This window comes from Mandrillus leucophaeus, unplaced genomic scaffold, assembly GCF_000951045.1.
Source record: "Mandrillus leucophaeus isolate KB7577 unplaced genomic scaffold, Mleu.le_1.0 Scaffold73, whole genome shotgun sequence".
In the NCBI taxonomy this organism is placed as follows: Eukaryota; Metazoa; Chordata; class Mammalia; order Primates; family Cercopithecidae; genus Mandrillus; species Mandrillus leucophaeus.
This window is the reverse complement of record NW_012107919.1, coordinates 4,727,311-4,744,654: the sequence shown is the minus strand read 5'-3', so window position 1 is coordinate 4,744,654 and position 17,344 is coordinate 4,727,311. Positions and strand designations below refer to the sequence as shown.

Below are 17,344 nucleotides of genomic sequence, written 5' to 3'. Positions count from 1 at the left end.
GTAATTAAATATAAAGAAAGAACATTTTCTATGGGGGAAGCTAAGTGGGCAGAGAGAGCAGTGGGTATACCTTGAGTTATGTTCACTGAAAGTCCTTCTAAGTGGAAATATTTTAGCTGAGACCCAACTAAGAAGAAGGTAATCATGCAATGGGCACTGGGCCAAGAAGTATTATTGTCAGAAGGAGCAGCAGATGTGCTAATAAAGGAAGGAGCTTGGTATTTTCAAGAATTTAAAAGGCCACTGTGGCTGAAATCATGTGAGCGATGGAAAGAGCTATGTGGAGGTGAGTTCAGGTGGGTCGTATTACTCTCTCAGGAATTTTTTTTATGGGGGCAAAGAAAGATCAATAACTGGAAGGGATTGGGGGTGAAATAAGATTTTTTTTGCTCTGTTTTATTTAAATGTCAGTGCAAAAAAATTAATAAAGAGGTAATGGATGAAGTTGTAGAAAAGAAAGCAGCAGTTTCTGAAGATAGGTACTGATGACTTCTCTTTACTTGTGAAATAATGATCATAGTTGTCCACTAGGGGATGGTTAGTTACCTCTTGGGAGTTTGGGTTAAATTGAGAAACTTTAAAATGGTTATTTCATAGACTGGAAGAATACACTGACTACAGAAATCTCAAATGGTTGTGGTGGTGCCAGTCTATCAGATTGTGTGACTTTCTTGCTTCTGTGCTAAGATTCCCGGGTATAAGCAGGGTTGAAATTTTGCAAGATGGAGTGAGTAGGACAAAGAACAAAGAAGTTTAAGTGATTAAAAAGAGTGAACAAAATGTTGAATCATGAGCCTTAGACTGAAGAAAAGCAACTGAAGACACTTGCTATTGAGATATATATATAGATATATATATATATATAGAGAGAGAGAGAGAGAGAGAAGGGGCAGTACTCTGGTAGTAGATTTACTAATCTTAATAGTGGAGGTAAATGAACAAAGCAAGCTACTAAAGTAAGTAATATTGGGTGAGAATAAGTTGTTTGAATTCGGACTGTAAGCCAGGTGCAGAGTCTTCAATTAACAGTGAGGAAAATGTCCAGGAGCTTGATAAAGACAGCAACTTAAAAGGAGAATGGCTGGGGATTAGCAATATGTAAAAGAAGCATGGATTTGTTTGTTAGTTTCGTTTTCCTAGGAAGTGGAGGAGGAGGAGTGATTTGAAAGTGATGTTGGAAAACAAAGAGAATACCAACCAAATGTCCCAAATATTGAGGAAAAGATTCTAAGTTGCAGCTTTATTTGGTTAGGCTCAAGTGTCTACCACCTTTCAAGGGAAATTCCATTGTGCTTTGGAGGGTAGTGGGCACTGTGGCTTTTATTAAGGTCTAAGGCTAATGGTAGCTGTTAAAACTGCAGCAATGGCTGTAGAGAGGTGGCTCTGCAGAAGATTTTTCTGTATAAGAGATCAGGGGTGGTTACTGGGCTTTGCATCCAAGATATAATGGAGTGAAAAAGCAGATTATAGAAATAGGATAAATAGCACAATCCTATTTACATAAAATTTTGTATGGCTTATCCCAAATTCTTTTCTAACACTAATTCAGGAGATGTTAATTTAGCTTCCAAAAACCTAGTGATATGCAGGCAAATAAGCTCATGAAAGACTGCAAACTAAATCCCCTTCCTAGATTATCTAAGAGATTCACAGTATACATTAGATTTGAAAGGCTGTGAGGGAAATGCCAAACATTTTTGAAATACATAGTAATAATCTCTTTACATTTGTTTATTGATAAAATACTCTTCTTTTTAGAATCAAAAACATTTTTATCAGCATACTTCTTAACATCTGCAGTCGTTTTTCTCAGTAAGAAATGGAAGGACTGGTATAGAGAGATGTCTTACAGGATATTCACCAAACTGTTAACAATATTTGCCTCTGGGTGGTGGTTTCTGGATAAGTTTTCATTATTATTCTTTGTATGTTTTATATGTTTGAATTTTTATGATGAACAGAAGCTTTTTTTTTTTTTTTTTTTTTTTGAGATGGAGTGTTGCTTTGTCACCTAGTGCAGTGGCGTGATCTCGGCTCACTGCAACCTCCACCTCCTGGGTTCAAGCAATTCTCCTGCATCGGCCTCCCAAGTAGCTGGGATTGCAGGCGCACACCACCACACCCAGCTAATTTTTTTTGTATGTTTAATAGAGACGGGGTTTCACCATGTTAGCCTAGCTGGTCTCGAACTCCTGACCTGTTTGCCTTGGCTTCCCAAAGTGCTGGGATTACAGGCATGAGCCACTGTACCTGGCCAGAACAAGAGTCATTTTTATAACAAGAGAAGGGATTTCAAATTATGAGCCTAATCATTTGGTAATAAAATAGTAAATTCTTACCTTATATCTCACCTCATACTGTATTTCCATAGAGTTAAAGAGATAAATATAATAAATGAAATTATTAAAATAATCGCAGAAAATATGAATGAATGTCTTAAATTCTTGGAGTTGCGAAATAGCAATGAGTATATCTCATGCTCAGATCTAAATGCCATTCTCCATTCAAAGGCACCGGGACTCTTTGGAGAAATGGTTGATGGAAGAGAAAGAAAAATATATGCTTGGAACATCTTTTTATGTGTAGAAGTTCCTGAAGAATGATGATGGCATATCAAAAGGACACAGAAGCCAGCCAAAAAGAACTCTCACTGGGCATGCTGGCCAATTTGAGCATCAAAATAAATAATGATAGTAATGGATTTAATAAAATAGGAAGATATAAGTACATACTGATATAAATAAGTAAGTGAATAAATTGAAAGTTTTTTGAGGTATAAGATAACTTACATAGCCAGAAAGTACCATCCCACAAACTACTTATTAACTACAAAGGGGAAAAGAATAATTTTACAGTGGAGAAAACTAGAAGAATTACCTTAATCAAGTTAACATCACCAGTAGTGGGAGTGATCAAAAGCATGTATCACCAGATAATATGCAGTGAGAGCTCAGCAATATTTCTGTGATAGTTCCACCAAAAATTAATAATTTAAATCTAATCATGAAGAAGCATCACACAAATCCAAATTGGAAACATTCTACCAAACATCTGGACTGTAATCCTCAAAAATGTCAAGATCATGAAAGTTAAGGTAAATCTAAGGAACTTCCAGATTGAAGGAGACTGAAGAGAACAAATGGCAACTGAATGCAACACATGATTCTAAACTATTTCATTTTGTTGTATAGGATGATATTGGAACAACTGGTGAAACTTGAATGGGATGTGAGGATTAGATGGTAGTCTCAGTTTCCTACTTTTACCAATATGCCAGATCAGATGGTTGTATTATTCTCTAGAAGAATGTCCTTGTTTGTAGGAATCACATCCTAAATTATTAAGAAGTGATAAGTCATCAGGTCAGCAACTTACTCTCAGGTGGAATGGGAAAAAAAGATTTTTTGTTCTGTATTTGCAACTTTTATGTAAGTTCGAGATGATTTCAAAATTTTAAAAATTACAAACATATATGCATATGTTTCCATAAATTATGGTTATGTTTAAATGGGTAAGAAAAAATTGAATACCCTACTTCAAAACAAGCAAAAGGTGAACGTTAAGAGGATGTTCTCAGAAGAAGATACAGGAATGACCGATAAATGTCACTATATCAAAAGAAACATAAACCAGAACCATAGAGATAGCACTTAGCATACGGTGGCTGGCATAGTAAAGAGTTAATGAATTTTAGCCATCATAATTGTTATTATTTCTGTTTATATGTTTGAAATTTGTCCATCTAGTCATCCCACCCAATCACCCTCCATCCTGCAACTGGAGTGTTACTATATTATATTGACTTCATGGGGATTGATCATAACTAAGTTATTGAGAACCGATTTTTCTGTCAAGTACTATACTTAGCATATTACATTTGTTATCTCATTTAATTCTTCAAAAATCCTATGACGTTAGCAGTATCCCCAGTTTGAAAAGAAGGAAATAGAAACAACAGATTTAGTTTATTTAAAGTTACACACGGACTAAAACTCAAGGGACCCCAAACAGTCAACTTACTCTTAAAAAAGACCAAAGTTGGAAGTTTTATACTTTCTAATTTCAGAACATGTTACATAACTACAGTAATTAAAATAGTATGGTATAAAGTAAAAATTGCGTGTAAGGACAGATACACAAACCAATAGAATAGACAGCCCAAAAATAAATTTTTGCGTATATGGTCAAACAGTCTTCAATGGGGTACCAAGATCACTCACAGGGACTGTTTAACAAATGGGAAAGCTGGGTATCTAATGCAAAAAATAAAAATAAAAGTGAAGATAAATCCTTGTCTTACACCATATGCAAAAATTAAAATGGATTAAAGACGTAAACATAAGATTCAAAACTATTAAAATCCTGGAAGAAAACATAGGGGAAACACTTCATAATCTTGGATTTGGCCATTATTTCTTGGATATGACACCAAAAGCACAAACAATAAAAGCAAAAATAGACAAATAGGACTACATCAAACATAAACTTTTGTGCATCAAAGGACTCAATCAACAGTGACAAGGCAACATAAGAAATGGTAAAAAAAAAAATTGCAAATTATATTATCTGATAAGAGGCCAATATCCAGAATGAAGAACTCTTACAATATGACAACATAAAAACAAATAACCTGACTTTATAAAATAGGCTAAGGACTTGAATAGACATTTCTCCAAAGATGATATACAGAGGACTAACAAGCATATGAGTAAGTGCTCACTATCACTAATCATTAGACAATACAAGTCAAAACCACAAGATATCCCCCACATCTGTTAGGATAAAAATAAAAAATAGGAAAGAAAAAAGTAAAAAAGAACAGAAAAGATCAAGTGTTGGTTAGGATATGGAGTAATTGGAACTCTTGTGCACTATTGGGATTGTAAAATGGTGTAACTGCTATGGAAAACAGCGTGGCAGTTTCTCAAAACTGTATGATCCAACAATCCCACTTCTAGGTAGATGTCCAAAAAAATGGAAAGCAGGGATTCAAAGAGATATTTGGACACCCATGTTCATAGCAGCATTATTTGCAGTTGCCAAGAGGTGATAGTAGTCCAAATGTCCACCAACTGATAAATTGATAAACAAAATTTACCCATATAGTGGAATGTTATTTAGCCTTAAAAATGATGGAAATATATATTTCATATATAAATACATATGTAAAATACATATTACAACATGGATGAACCTTGATGTTGTACTAAGTGAAATCAGTTACAAAAAGATAAATATGGTTTTACTCATATGAGATATCTAAAGTAGTCAAATTCACAAAAACCAAAAATGGAATGGTGGTTGCCACAGGTTGAGGGAAAGAGGGAAATGAGGAGTGGTTGTTTCTTGTTTCATGGATATACAGTTTCAGTTTTGCAAGATAAAAAATTTCTGGAGATCTGTTTAACTTAATATTAAGTAGTGTTACACAACACATCTGTTGAATATAGTTACCATTACTGAACTATATATTCAAAAGTAGTTAAGATACTAAATTTTATATTATATGGGTTTTTTTAACCACAATTAAAAAGAAAAATGGGGAAAAACAGATTGGATTTAAAAATCAGCATATTCTTTTAGTAGAAGATAAATCAAAACCAAACAAAGAAATACTCAAAGTAAAATGACAAATAAAAATATTCCAAGCCAAAAAAAGCACCCCAAAAGCAAAAACACAATGAGATACACTTCACATCCTCTAGGATAGCTAGAATGAAAGAATCAGATAATAAAAAGTGTTGACAAAGATGTAAAGAAATCAGAACCATCATACACAGCTGGTGAGAACGTAAAATGGTATAGTCGTTTGGACTGGTACACTCTGGCATTTGTCAAAAAGTTAAAGTTACCGTTTGACCCAGAAATTCTACTCCTAGGTATATCCCCAAGAGGATCAAAACAAAACCTTTTGTGTGTGTGTGCATTTATGTACAAAAACCTGTACATAAATGTTCATAACTACATTATTCATAATAGCTCACAAGTGGAAACAACACAGTTGTTCCTCAACTGATGAGTGGATAAAATATGGTATATCCATACAATGGAATATTTATTTCACCATAAAAAGGAATGAAGTACTGATACAGGGTACAACTCAGATGAATCCTTAAAACATTATAGTAAGTGAGAGAAACCAATTGTCTTAGTCCATTTTGTGCTGCTATAACAGAATACTATAGACTAAGTAATGTATAAACAATAGAAATTTATTTCTCGTGGTTCTGAAAGTTTGAAAGCCAAAGGTAAAATTGCCAGCATGTTTGGTGTCAGTTAAGGACCTAGTCTCCACTTCCAACATGGTACTTGGAATACTGCATTCTCCAGAGGGGAGGAACCCTGTTCCTCACATGGCAAAAGAATGGAAGAACCAAGAGAATGAGACAGGACTGAACTCGCTCTTTTTTACTGGCACCAATCCCACCCATGATGGTGAAGCCCTTATGGCCAAATGACCTTTCAAAGGTCCCACCACTTAATACTGTAACAATGGCAACTAAATTTCAACATGAATTTTAGAGGGGACCAACATTCAAAGCGTAGTATCAGTCATAAAAGACAACGTATTACATGATTTCATTTATATGAAATAATAATATGAAATATAGAGAGGCAGAAAGTACATTAATGGTTCCTTAGTGCTAGTAGAATTGGAGGGAGTTGATAAAACAGGTATGAGATTACTTTTTGAAGGAATGAAAGTATTCTAAAATTGTGGTAATACTTAAATAGCTGTCAATATACTAAAACCATTGAACTGTACACTTTCAGTGGGTGAATTGTGTGGTATCTGAATTCTATCTCAATAAAGTTGTTACCAAAGAAAAGAAAAGAGACCGATTGAATTTAGCCATTGGAGGTCATCAGTCACCGTAATGAAAGCAGTTTTAATGGATGGGATGGGGGTGGTGACAGCCTACTTGGAATGGGTTTAAGTGAAAATGTAAGGAGAGGAGTGGTGACACTGAATTTTAGAAAATTTAAGGGGGTTTGATGCAGAGAAATAGAGTAGTAGCTGGCAAAGGAGATGGGACAAGTGGTTGTTATATTTTTTTCAAGGGAGAGATAACAGTATGTTTATATATTATAGGAAACAATCAATAGAAAAAGAGAAGTTAATAATGGAGGAGAGAGGAGAGAATTGTCCAAGTGATATTTTTTTGTATGAGGCCCGTGCACAAGTGGAGGTACTGGGTTGTTATAGGAGTTTAGATAGTTCACATATGGCAGCCTGTGAGAAGACAGAATATATATTTGATTACACATGCTGAGAGTGTGGTGTCTTAGTCTATTCACGCTACTATAACAAAAATATCGTAAACGACAGCTTATAAATAACAGAAATGTATTTCTTATGGTTCTGGAGGCTATAAAGTTCCAGGATAAGGGTGCCAGCATTGTCAGGTTCTGGTGAAGGCCCCCTTTCTTCATAGATAGGTGTCTTCTCTTTGTAACCTCGCATGGCAGAAGAGGAATGTAGGCTACCATGGACCTCTTTAAGAGAGTGTTAATCTCATTTATGAGTGCTCCACCCTCATGACCTAATCACCTCCCAAAGTTTTCACTTCTTTCTTTTAATTTTTTTTTTTTTAACTTTTAAATTCAGGAGTATAAGTGCAGGTTTGTTACATAGGCAAACTTGTGTCATGGGGGTTTCTTGTAGATTATGTCATTACTCAGTTATTATGCCTAGTACCCATTAGTTATTTTTCCTAATCCTCTCCCTCCTCCCACCCTTCACCTTCCAAAAGGCCCCAGTGTGTGTTGTTTTCCTCCTTGTGTTCATGTGTTCTCAAGTTCTCACCTTTTAATACTGTTGCATATTAGCGCTCAACATATAAGTGTTGCGGGGACACAAGAATTCAAACCATAGCAGGTAGAAAATGTAGTGGTAGGACACCTTCTGGCTGCTTCTGTTTTCTCAGTCAAAGGTTATAAACTGATAATGAAGATGGAGGAAGAGATATTGGAGGTTTCAACTAAAAAAGGAAAAGAGAAAGTATGACATTATCATCTAGGAGAGTGAGGATATATATAATGGGAATAGCCTTAAGGGCCTATTGAGGTTTGTGGTCATGAAATTAAAGTCATACCAGTCTGTTTCTCTGGCCATTTTTAGCTATACTGAGGCAAGTGTGGAATAGACAGAGAGTTGTGTTTAGCCAGAATAGCAGGAAGTGTGACAAAGCAAGAGAAGAGCAAGGAAGTGAAGATAAGGATTGACCATGAATCGAGATGCTTAATTAATTGAAAGAGCTTATCAAAGCAGGTGAGTGAAAGGTGTGGTAGACAATGATATAGAGATCTCAGCAGGGTCAAATGATTGTATATGGGTACTAGGGGGAAAGAAAGTAGTGGTTATGTAGAGGGGTATGCATGAAATTGAGATTATAGAGGTATGCTAGTTATTGATAATGACATGGTCTAAGAAACAACCATGGGGATGATCAACTTAAATAGAATGGAGAATAGATCATTGGAAGAGAGATCAAAAAACTGAAAGGCCAGAGTGTTAAATGAGTCATGACCCAGAGTTGGATAGATGACAGCAACAGTGAAGCGTAGTAGGAGACATAGTCTAAAACCTTGTTTACATCAGTAATTAAAGGAAGTCAGAGTGATGTCAAGCTGAGTTATTTTTCATGAAGGATCATAACCCCTCTTAATAGTATCCCTGTAAGAATATGGATTGCTTAGCCCCTACATGTAATTTGTGCATCCTCGTAGTTCTTAGTATTTTCCTAACTGTGGCTCAGAGGTTTCTGCTGATTATTGTTCTTCTTGGTGCGCTTAATACATTCCTACACTTTGTAAGTTCTTAGTTGAACATCCATGGTGAAGATAGTCAAACTCAGTATTCTTAGATGCAAATCATCAGTGGAGAAAAATCAGTAAATGACAGCCTTCAAGGTAACAGTAATGAAATTTTTAACTTGAAAATTACTTGTGAATAGACTTCACAGTCTCTATAGTCACATGCAAATTATATGCTAATATAACTAGCTCAGCAAACTATTTTATACAATTAGTTGAGACACTTAATATTGTGCCTACTGCCTTACAAGGGTATCTCACTATTTGTCATAGATGAATGACATATATGTGTAAATAGAATTTTGGTAATACAAATCATACTTTCTCATTTATTTGCATAATAATGTCAAAAATGCTTCATCTTCACTTTAAATTAATCCTAATTGGGAGTGATAACAGCTTCTTGTCCTAAGTATTTCTATCAAGTAGTTAAATCAATATTTAAATACACAAGAAATTCTTATTTTTAAAAGCCCGGCAATGACTGATTTTAATGAGAAAAATCATTTTTGAACCATATGATTTCAAAGTCAGAATGGACAACATAGATTATCTAATGCAACCCTTGGCTTTACAGATGAGAAAATTTCGAGGACCAGGACAGAAAATTTAAACAATTTACCTTATACCACACATGTACATGTTGACACAGGTAGAACTAGAACCCACATCTTAAACCTACATTCCACTGTACAATACTCGTATCTAGTTTATATATTTGTAAGCATACACTTCACAGTATTGAGTTTTCTTTATTCATCGTTTACCAAGTGCTTTGTAAGTAAGGCCTTGGTGGAGGCCTCGATCAGTGCAACTAAAAGAGAAATCTCTTCCTAAAACTATGCACCTGAATGCTTCATTTGGCTATGTTGAATGAAGCCATGTTCAGACCTCCTCTAGGCCACATTACCACAGGCTTTTCATTGAATCTAGATCGCCATCTGGGACTTTATCTTAGCATAGCCAAAAGAGCAGGTAATTTGAGTTTTTTAAACTTTGAGTTTTAAGTGCCATTTGTGTCTCTTAATTGTGGTACAGCCTTGGGCAAATTACTTAGCCTCAAAATGGTCTTAAAATCTCAACCATAAAATGGGGAGAATGACTATACTTAACCTCACAAGGTTATTCTATTCAGCAAATGTGGTGACTGTGATACAAAAGTGTTTTGATTATTTACTATGTACCAGACACTTTATCAGATGATATAGTTAAAATCAGGTAGTCCTATTGAAAATCAACCTAAGAGCCTGTTATCTATGTATAGATTTTTCACTTATCAACAAGTTATTTTAATATCACATGTACATGATCTTATTTTTGTAACTTACCTTTTCACTGATAAAATCTTGTCTACTGTTACCCAAGGTTTTTTGTTGGTGGTGGCAGTGTTGTATATTGTTATTTACTCATATTTAAATATTTTTTTATTAAACCCCTCAGTTGAAGTGACTTTTTTTCTTTTTTCTTAATTATTAAAAGATTTTTAAGTGTTTCTTTGAAGACTTTTGCTAAGCATTCCTTTGTTTGTTTCCAAAACTGTAGTTTTTAACTGTTATTTATCATCAACCTCTGCTTGATTTCTTTTGTAGAATACTACATCTGATTCTTTTTCTTACAGCTAATGTTTTTATCTTTCTTAATGAGAGTGAATGACAACATTACTTTTCACAGCAAAACCAATGCAGTTTGTTGATAGGAATTAAAATAATGTGATGCAAATGTGCTTTAGACTTCTTGAGGAAAATTAGAGATGGGGGATAGAATATTGATAAGCATGAGTTTCATTTTTTTCTATCATCTCTAAAAAATATTAAACTTTGTTATCAGAAAACAGGTTTACATTTGTGTCATTTGGCCCCTTTTATCCATGTTTATATATTAGTATAAAGAAATAAATTCTTGCTAAACTGCATGGTAATATTAGCAGAAAAGCATGAATAATGCACATGGAACAATTTTACTTTATTAACTAAAGAAAATATTAAATGTTTGATATTTTAAAGGTAAAAAGTAAAGTTCTAGTAATTGTTTTTATGTTCTTTGTATAGCTAATAGTTTTAAAGGCACATTGTAGAATCTCAAAATACATCATTGTAATATAAAAGTTGTTGAAAATACAAGAAAATCAGGCAAAATAGTATGTAAATTCATATAATGTGATCACAAAATGATTAGAAATGTGCCACTTTTGAAGCATGTTTTAAATACTTTGATAACGTAATCTTTGTTGAATGTTTGGAAACATTAGTAAAGAAGCCAGGATCTTTTTAACTGGGTTTACTTCTTGCCAACTCCTGTTTTATCAGTGCCTACACTACTAAACACACACACAAGAGTAAACATCCTCAAAAGCAAAGGATTTTAATAACAAACCAAAATTTTAGATGACAATACAAGATACTGATTTTCAGCAAAAAGATATGTGTGTGTGTGTATATATATTACTATAAACATTGCTGGCAAAGAAACATGGAGATTAACAGTACTTAGTATTTTAGTATCAATATCATGTAAATAATTTCAGTTTTAAATGATTTAATCTCATATATTCAAAAATTAATATTCACAATTGATATACCTAAATCTATTGATTTATTCCATTTTATTTGTTATCAAATAGTTTATTTTTCTAGAAATCTAATTAGAGGAATTTATTTTATTACTTATAAAATTTTAAGCATTGTTGATGATTGAACTGTCAGGGTTAAATAAGAAATTAAGAAGTATTGGCTTCGCATCTTCCTTTTTATTCTCATATCAAACAACCCCCTATTCTGTGCAACATGGTAAGAATCAACAGAGTAAAAAAATAACCTATGGAATGGGGGAAAATATTTGCAAGTCATATGTCTAGTAAAAGGGTTCATGTTCAAAATATTAAGGAACTCAAACAACACAATAGCATGAAAACAAATAACTCAATTTAAAAATTGGATAAGGACCAAAATAGACATTTCTCAAAAGAAGCCATACAGATGACCAATACATATATGAAAAAGTGCTCAACATTACTCATCATCAGGGAAATGTACATTAAAAACACAATGAAGTTTCACCTCACACCTATTAGAATGACTGTTATCAAAAAGACAGAAGTGTTGGAGATGATTTGGAGAAAAAGGAACCCTTGTATACTGTTGGTGGAAATATAAATTAGAACAGCCATTGTAGAAAATAGTATAGAGGTTCCTTAAAAAATCAAAAAGAGAACCAACATATCCAACAACCCCAGTTCTGAGCATTCAGTCATTTGACACTTATGAATGGAAATATATTCTGAGAAATACATTATTGGGCAATTTCATCATTGTGCAAACATCATAGAGAGTAATTACACAAACCTACATGGTACAGTCTACATACCTAGGCTCTATAGTACTCTCTTGGGCCTAGCCTACAAACTTGTGCAGCATGTTACTGGACTGAATAGGCTATTTTAATACAGTTATTTGTGTTTCTAAACTTAGAAAAGGTTCAGTAAATAATAGTCTAAAAGATAAAAAGGGGTACACCTGTATAAGGCATTTACCAAGAATGGAGCTTACAGGACTGGAAGTTGCTCTGGGTGAGTCAGTAAAGGAGTGGTAAGTGAACGTGAAGGCCTAATATACTAAAGCATACTACTGTAGACTTTATAACACTGTACACTTAGGCTGCACTAAATTTATTAAAAATATTTTCCTTTCTTCAATAAGAATTCACCTTAGCTTCTGTAACATTTTTAATTGATAAACTTTTGCATTTTAAATGAGTTTTTGACTCTTGTAATAACAGCTTAAAACACACTTTGCACAATTCTACTAAAATATTGTTTCTTTATATTCTTATTCTATTTGCTATTTTTAATTTTTTTACTTGTAAAATTTTTTTGTTAAAAACTGAGACACAAGCATGCACATTACTCTAGGCCTGTGTGGGGTCATGATTATCAATATCACTATCTTCTACCTCCACATCTTTTCCCACTGGAAGGTCTTCAAGGACAGTAACACACACACAGCTGTCATCTCTTGTGATAACAATGCCTTCTTCTGGAATACCTCCTGAAGGTCCTGCCTGAGTCTTATAGTTAGCTTTTTTTTTTTCAATAAATAAAAGGAGTATACTCTAACAATAAAAAGTATAGTATAGTAAATACATAAGCCAGTAAAATTGTCATTTGTTATTATTATGTATCATACATAATTATATGTGCTGTACTTTTTAGGACAAGTTTGTTTATACCAGCATCACCATAAACATGTGAGTAATATGGCTACAACATCACTAGATGATGGGAATTTTTCAATTCTATTCTAATCTTATGGGACAATCATTGTATACGTGGTCCATCATTGACCAAAACGTCCCTATGCAGCGCATGACTGTATATGTAAAGGAAATAAAATCAGTATGTTGAAGACATATTTACACTCCCATGTTTACTGTACCATTATTCACAATAATCAACATATGGAATCAACGTAAGTGTTCATCAAGGGATAAATGAATAAAGAAAATGTGGTCTACACACACACAATGGACTTTTAGCCTTCAAACAGAAATCTTGTCATTTGTGACAACACGGATGAAACAGAAGGACATTATGGTAAATGAAATAAGAAGGACATTGTGGTAAATGAAATAAGCCCAACACAGAAAGATGAATATTGCATGATCCCCTATTATTACTATATGAAATAATAATGGTTTGGGGTAGAATTATTATTAGTGGATTAAAATGCATTGGCTATATTTTTGATCCACTCTCCTATAACCCATGGTGACATTCATCAGATGGTTGGCTGGAATTCATTTCATAATCTGAAAGCTTGCAGATTTTACCCCTTGTGCAAAGCAAATTGATCCAGATTAGAATTGAATCTACTGCATTCAGACAGCAGCACTGTGTTCTGAAAGGTTGATCTAGCTGGGACAAATGTGTGTTAAGATATGAAATAGTCATAAAATTGCCCTTACAGAATATTATTTTTACACATATTTCCACACTCGTGAAAAAAAATATATCTATGTAATCTACAGCATTTTCACTGAAAATGGAGAAATAACTGTATGAGAAATAGCCAAACTACCAAATTCTTCATTATCTGGAGCTGTATTTGTTTTGTACACAGCAGCATTTTTTTTGTTTGTTTTGTTTTTGCAAGATAGACACTTTTGGGTTTATTGTGGCTGTTCAATTACATGTTTACAGAGATGTACAGATATTTTTCCTGAACCACCTACCATTGATTTTGCACACTAAGGAGTCTGCTATATTTCCTAACATTTTATATTCTTTACTGCTGCATTCATGCTTCAAATTAGATTTCATTCTTTCTTTAGGATATTTCTTCTGCCTATGTGATTGTTTACTTAGGATCACAGTAAAGCAAATACTTGTGTAATTTTAAGGTCACCCACAGCTTTTACAACATTAGGCACTTCAATGTCTATGGAATTGCTATGCTCATGACATTATCATGACATTAATGTTCAGTCAGAGCACACAGATTGTCCATTATGCAGAATCTTAACTTCAGATAATGTAAAGCAGATTTTCCTCATGCTTACTAAAGATTCTTTGAGATATTTCGTAGCATTTGTAAAATATTTTAAAACAATAACATTAATGCTAGTATTTATATGGGAAATAAATTTGGTTTTCTTCTTAAATTCATCCATTTATTGCCTTCTTTTAACAAAGGAAGTGAAGATTATACTCACTTTTCTTCATGTGTCTGAAAAAAATCAACTTTTAAAATTACTATTATTTTAGAAGTTCTAAGAAAATTAACTTTGATGGAAGATGGAAGCTCAGGTGATCAGGACATTGATTCAGGTGTACTTGGCATAGCAGTTCATTAACTATGTGTTAATTATGTATGATTACTCCTGAAAATCTATAGTGGCTTCGTCTTTTAGGTTGCTTCATTAAATCATTAATTTTCTTGGAGGTAACTAAGCCTGACATAATTAAGTCATCTTAGTCTCCACAGGTTTTTATCTCCCCATGATGTCAGGAACACTGAGCAAGTTATTTTAAAGCATTGTAACTTATTCCTTGTATGTACTGACTTTATATTTTAGGATTATATAATACTATTTTGACATTCTTAAGTAATCTAATAAATGTATGCCTTTTAATTATTTACTTAATGTTTTAGCATAGATTTTGTACTTCTGTCTAATAACCCATTTATGTATTTGAACCACTTCTTTTACCAACAGTTCTTTGACCCCTGGCTACATAAAGCTGCTTCAGTTTATCCAGAACATCATTTATGAGGAAGGATTTGATGGATCCAATCCTCAGGTATTAAATAGCTTCAAAGTCTTTTATAATTATTTATATAATGCTGTTTTCAAATTCTTTAGGGGTGGCAACCCAGAAGTTTTAGAATAATATACAGTGAACAAGCTGTTTTCAAGCACAGTACATGTAAATAAGCAGAGCACAAGCAGCTTTAGTTTGACTATTACTGTGTATTTAGAGTTTCAGCTAAGTTCTCAGTGGAGGCACATAAGACATACACATGCTTTATCAACATCATTTTTAAATATGCATTTGTAGCATTTAGGATTAAGTAGCTGCATTTTGAAAATTACTTTTAAATCTGCAAGGTTTGTACTCTTCTATTTAAATTGTTCCTGTTTCTGTCATTCGACCTTAATTTCAAATTACCTTATGAGTAAGAATTATCTTAAGATTTTATTACATTATGCTTTGTTTTATTGAATTAAAAAATACGTTATTTGCCATATTAAGTATCTTATAACGACAATTTCTCTGTAGCTCTAATTTTTAAAACTTCCTCCAAATTTCCACTAATAAAGATGTTCTGGTTAGTTTAACTTAAACAAAATGTGAAAGATTTTATTTCTACATATCATGCCTTTCAGAATTCTTCCACAGTGATTTTAATTGCTTTTGCTACTAAATGATTTGCATTACATTTGTATTATTTTAGCAGAAGTCTTTCTAAAGCACCATTATTTTATTGAAGACAGAGAAACTGAAAGTCTTATTTTTGGCATCATCAGCTACATTTGTGCTTAATTCATGGATTTTTAAATATTCTTGTAAACTTTATTATTATATTTAACAGTTTTTCCATGCAAAATAAATTATTTTTCAATTTGTTTTGATTGCCAGTTTAATTGCAGGTTGAAAATACTTATGTGTGTATGATAAAGTACAGACATTTATTTATAGGTGGCTTTTCATGTATGTCATAATTTTTGTGACAGCCTTTAGTATCTATTACAATTTTATTTTGCTCAGTATTGCTCCATTTTTGGCCCTACCTAATATTGGTGGGTACTGTGTCTTTTCTTTGGTGCCAGTGCTTGTCTGGAGAGGTAAATTGGTCCCTGACAGACACCTCTCCCGACTTGCTGTGGTAACTATGGAAACAGGCATGTCATAACAGTTCCTATGGTACAGTGTGCAGAGCTGCTGCTCTTGCAGGATGATGACATATCTTCTGAGAGTAAGAAATTTTATAGAATCCCAAAAGCAAAGGTAATAGCAAAAGGAATACACACACACACAGAGATACATCGTAAAAATCCTTACTAAGTAAGCTAGTATAGGAATAGAATAAAACATTTGTTCTCTTAGTTGTTTATTCGACTGTGAAAACACCACTATTTTCAAGAAACAATTTTTTTTTTTCCCCACAAAAATTGATAGACAACAAACTGGAGCTGGTTTGGCTTTCTGAACCAGAAATTCTATAATTACTGACTTTTATGAAGATTAAACAGCGTTCAGGTAGACATTCATATGGTGAATACCAAAACTGTTTTTAAATTAAAATATACCAATACCAATACATTATTATAGAATTATACTTACAATTTTATTGCAACTAAAATATAATGAATTTTCTTCTTTAAATTAATTGTAGTGTTTGCTAAATTACTTGTTAGTCCATGTATCTGTCTCAGAAACTTTAGATGAGTTCTAGAAGCCACAGAAATATACCTACAAGGCACTACTTCAAAAAATATTATTCCTAAGTCAAGAATAATGTTCTGACATTGAAATAAATCTTATGTTTTAAAAGAAAAGTTTTATCTTTTTCAAACATGTTTTCAAATAAACTGAACTAATTTGAGACAACATATAGAAATACAGAATATTGTATACTACCTTATAATTAGCCTTGGTAGTAAGTAAAGTAGTGTAGCTAATCTATAAAAATAATTAGAGTGCAGACATTTACAAATTGTGCTCATAATTTCATTTGTTATTTTTAAATATCTTAGAAATATATGATAAAAATGAAATTTGACATGGATTTTACTTAGAATACCAGATTAAATATTTTGGATGTTCTCATAGGAATAAAACTATTTATTGTACAGCTGACAAGGTTCATTTTTTAAATCTTATGCCACACAGTATGCCCCATTATTATATGGCATAGCAAAGGAATTGTATATCCTAAAGGACACAAGAGATTTATAATTCAGCCTTTGTTTTTGCAATTACCATTATATTTTTTAAAATATAAATGAAGTATTATGCTCAATTATATTC

At 33.0% G+C, this 17,344-nt stretch overlaps 1 protein-coding gene across 2 annotated transcripts in view; it reads left to right on the top strand.

The window, feature by feature from the left end:
* The window catches only part of ELP4 (elongator acetyltransferase complex subunit 4), a 276,719-nt gene that overhangs the window by 102,440 nt on the left and 156,935 nt on the right, over window positions 1–17,344 (top strand). For both annotated transcript variants that reach the window (XM_011965594.1, XM_011965595.1), the window contains exon 6: window positions 15,028–15,112. In XM_011965594.1, coding sequence (XP_011820984.1) covers window positions 15,028–15,112 — 85 coding nt within the window. The remainder of the gene's footprint in view (window positions 1–15,027; window positions 15,113–17,344) is intronic.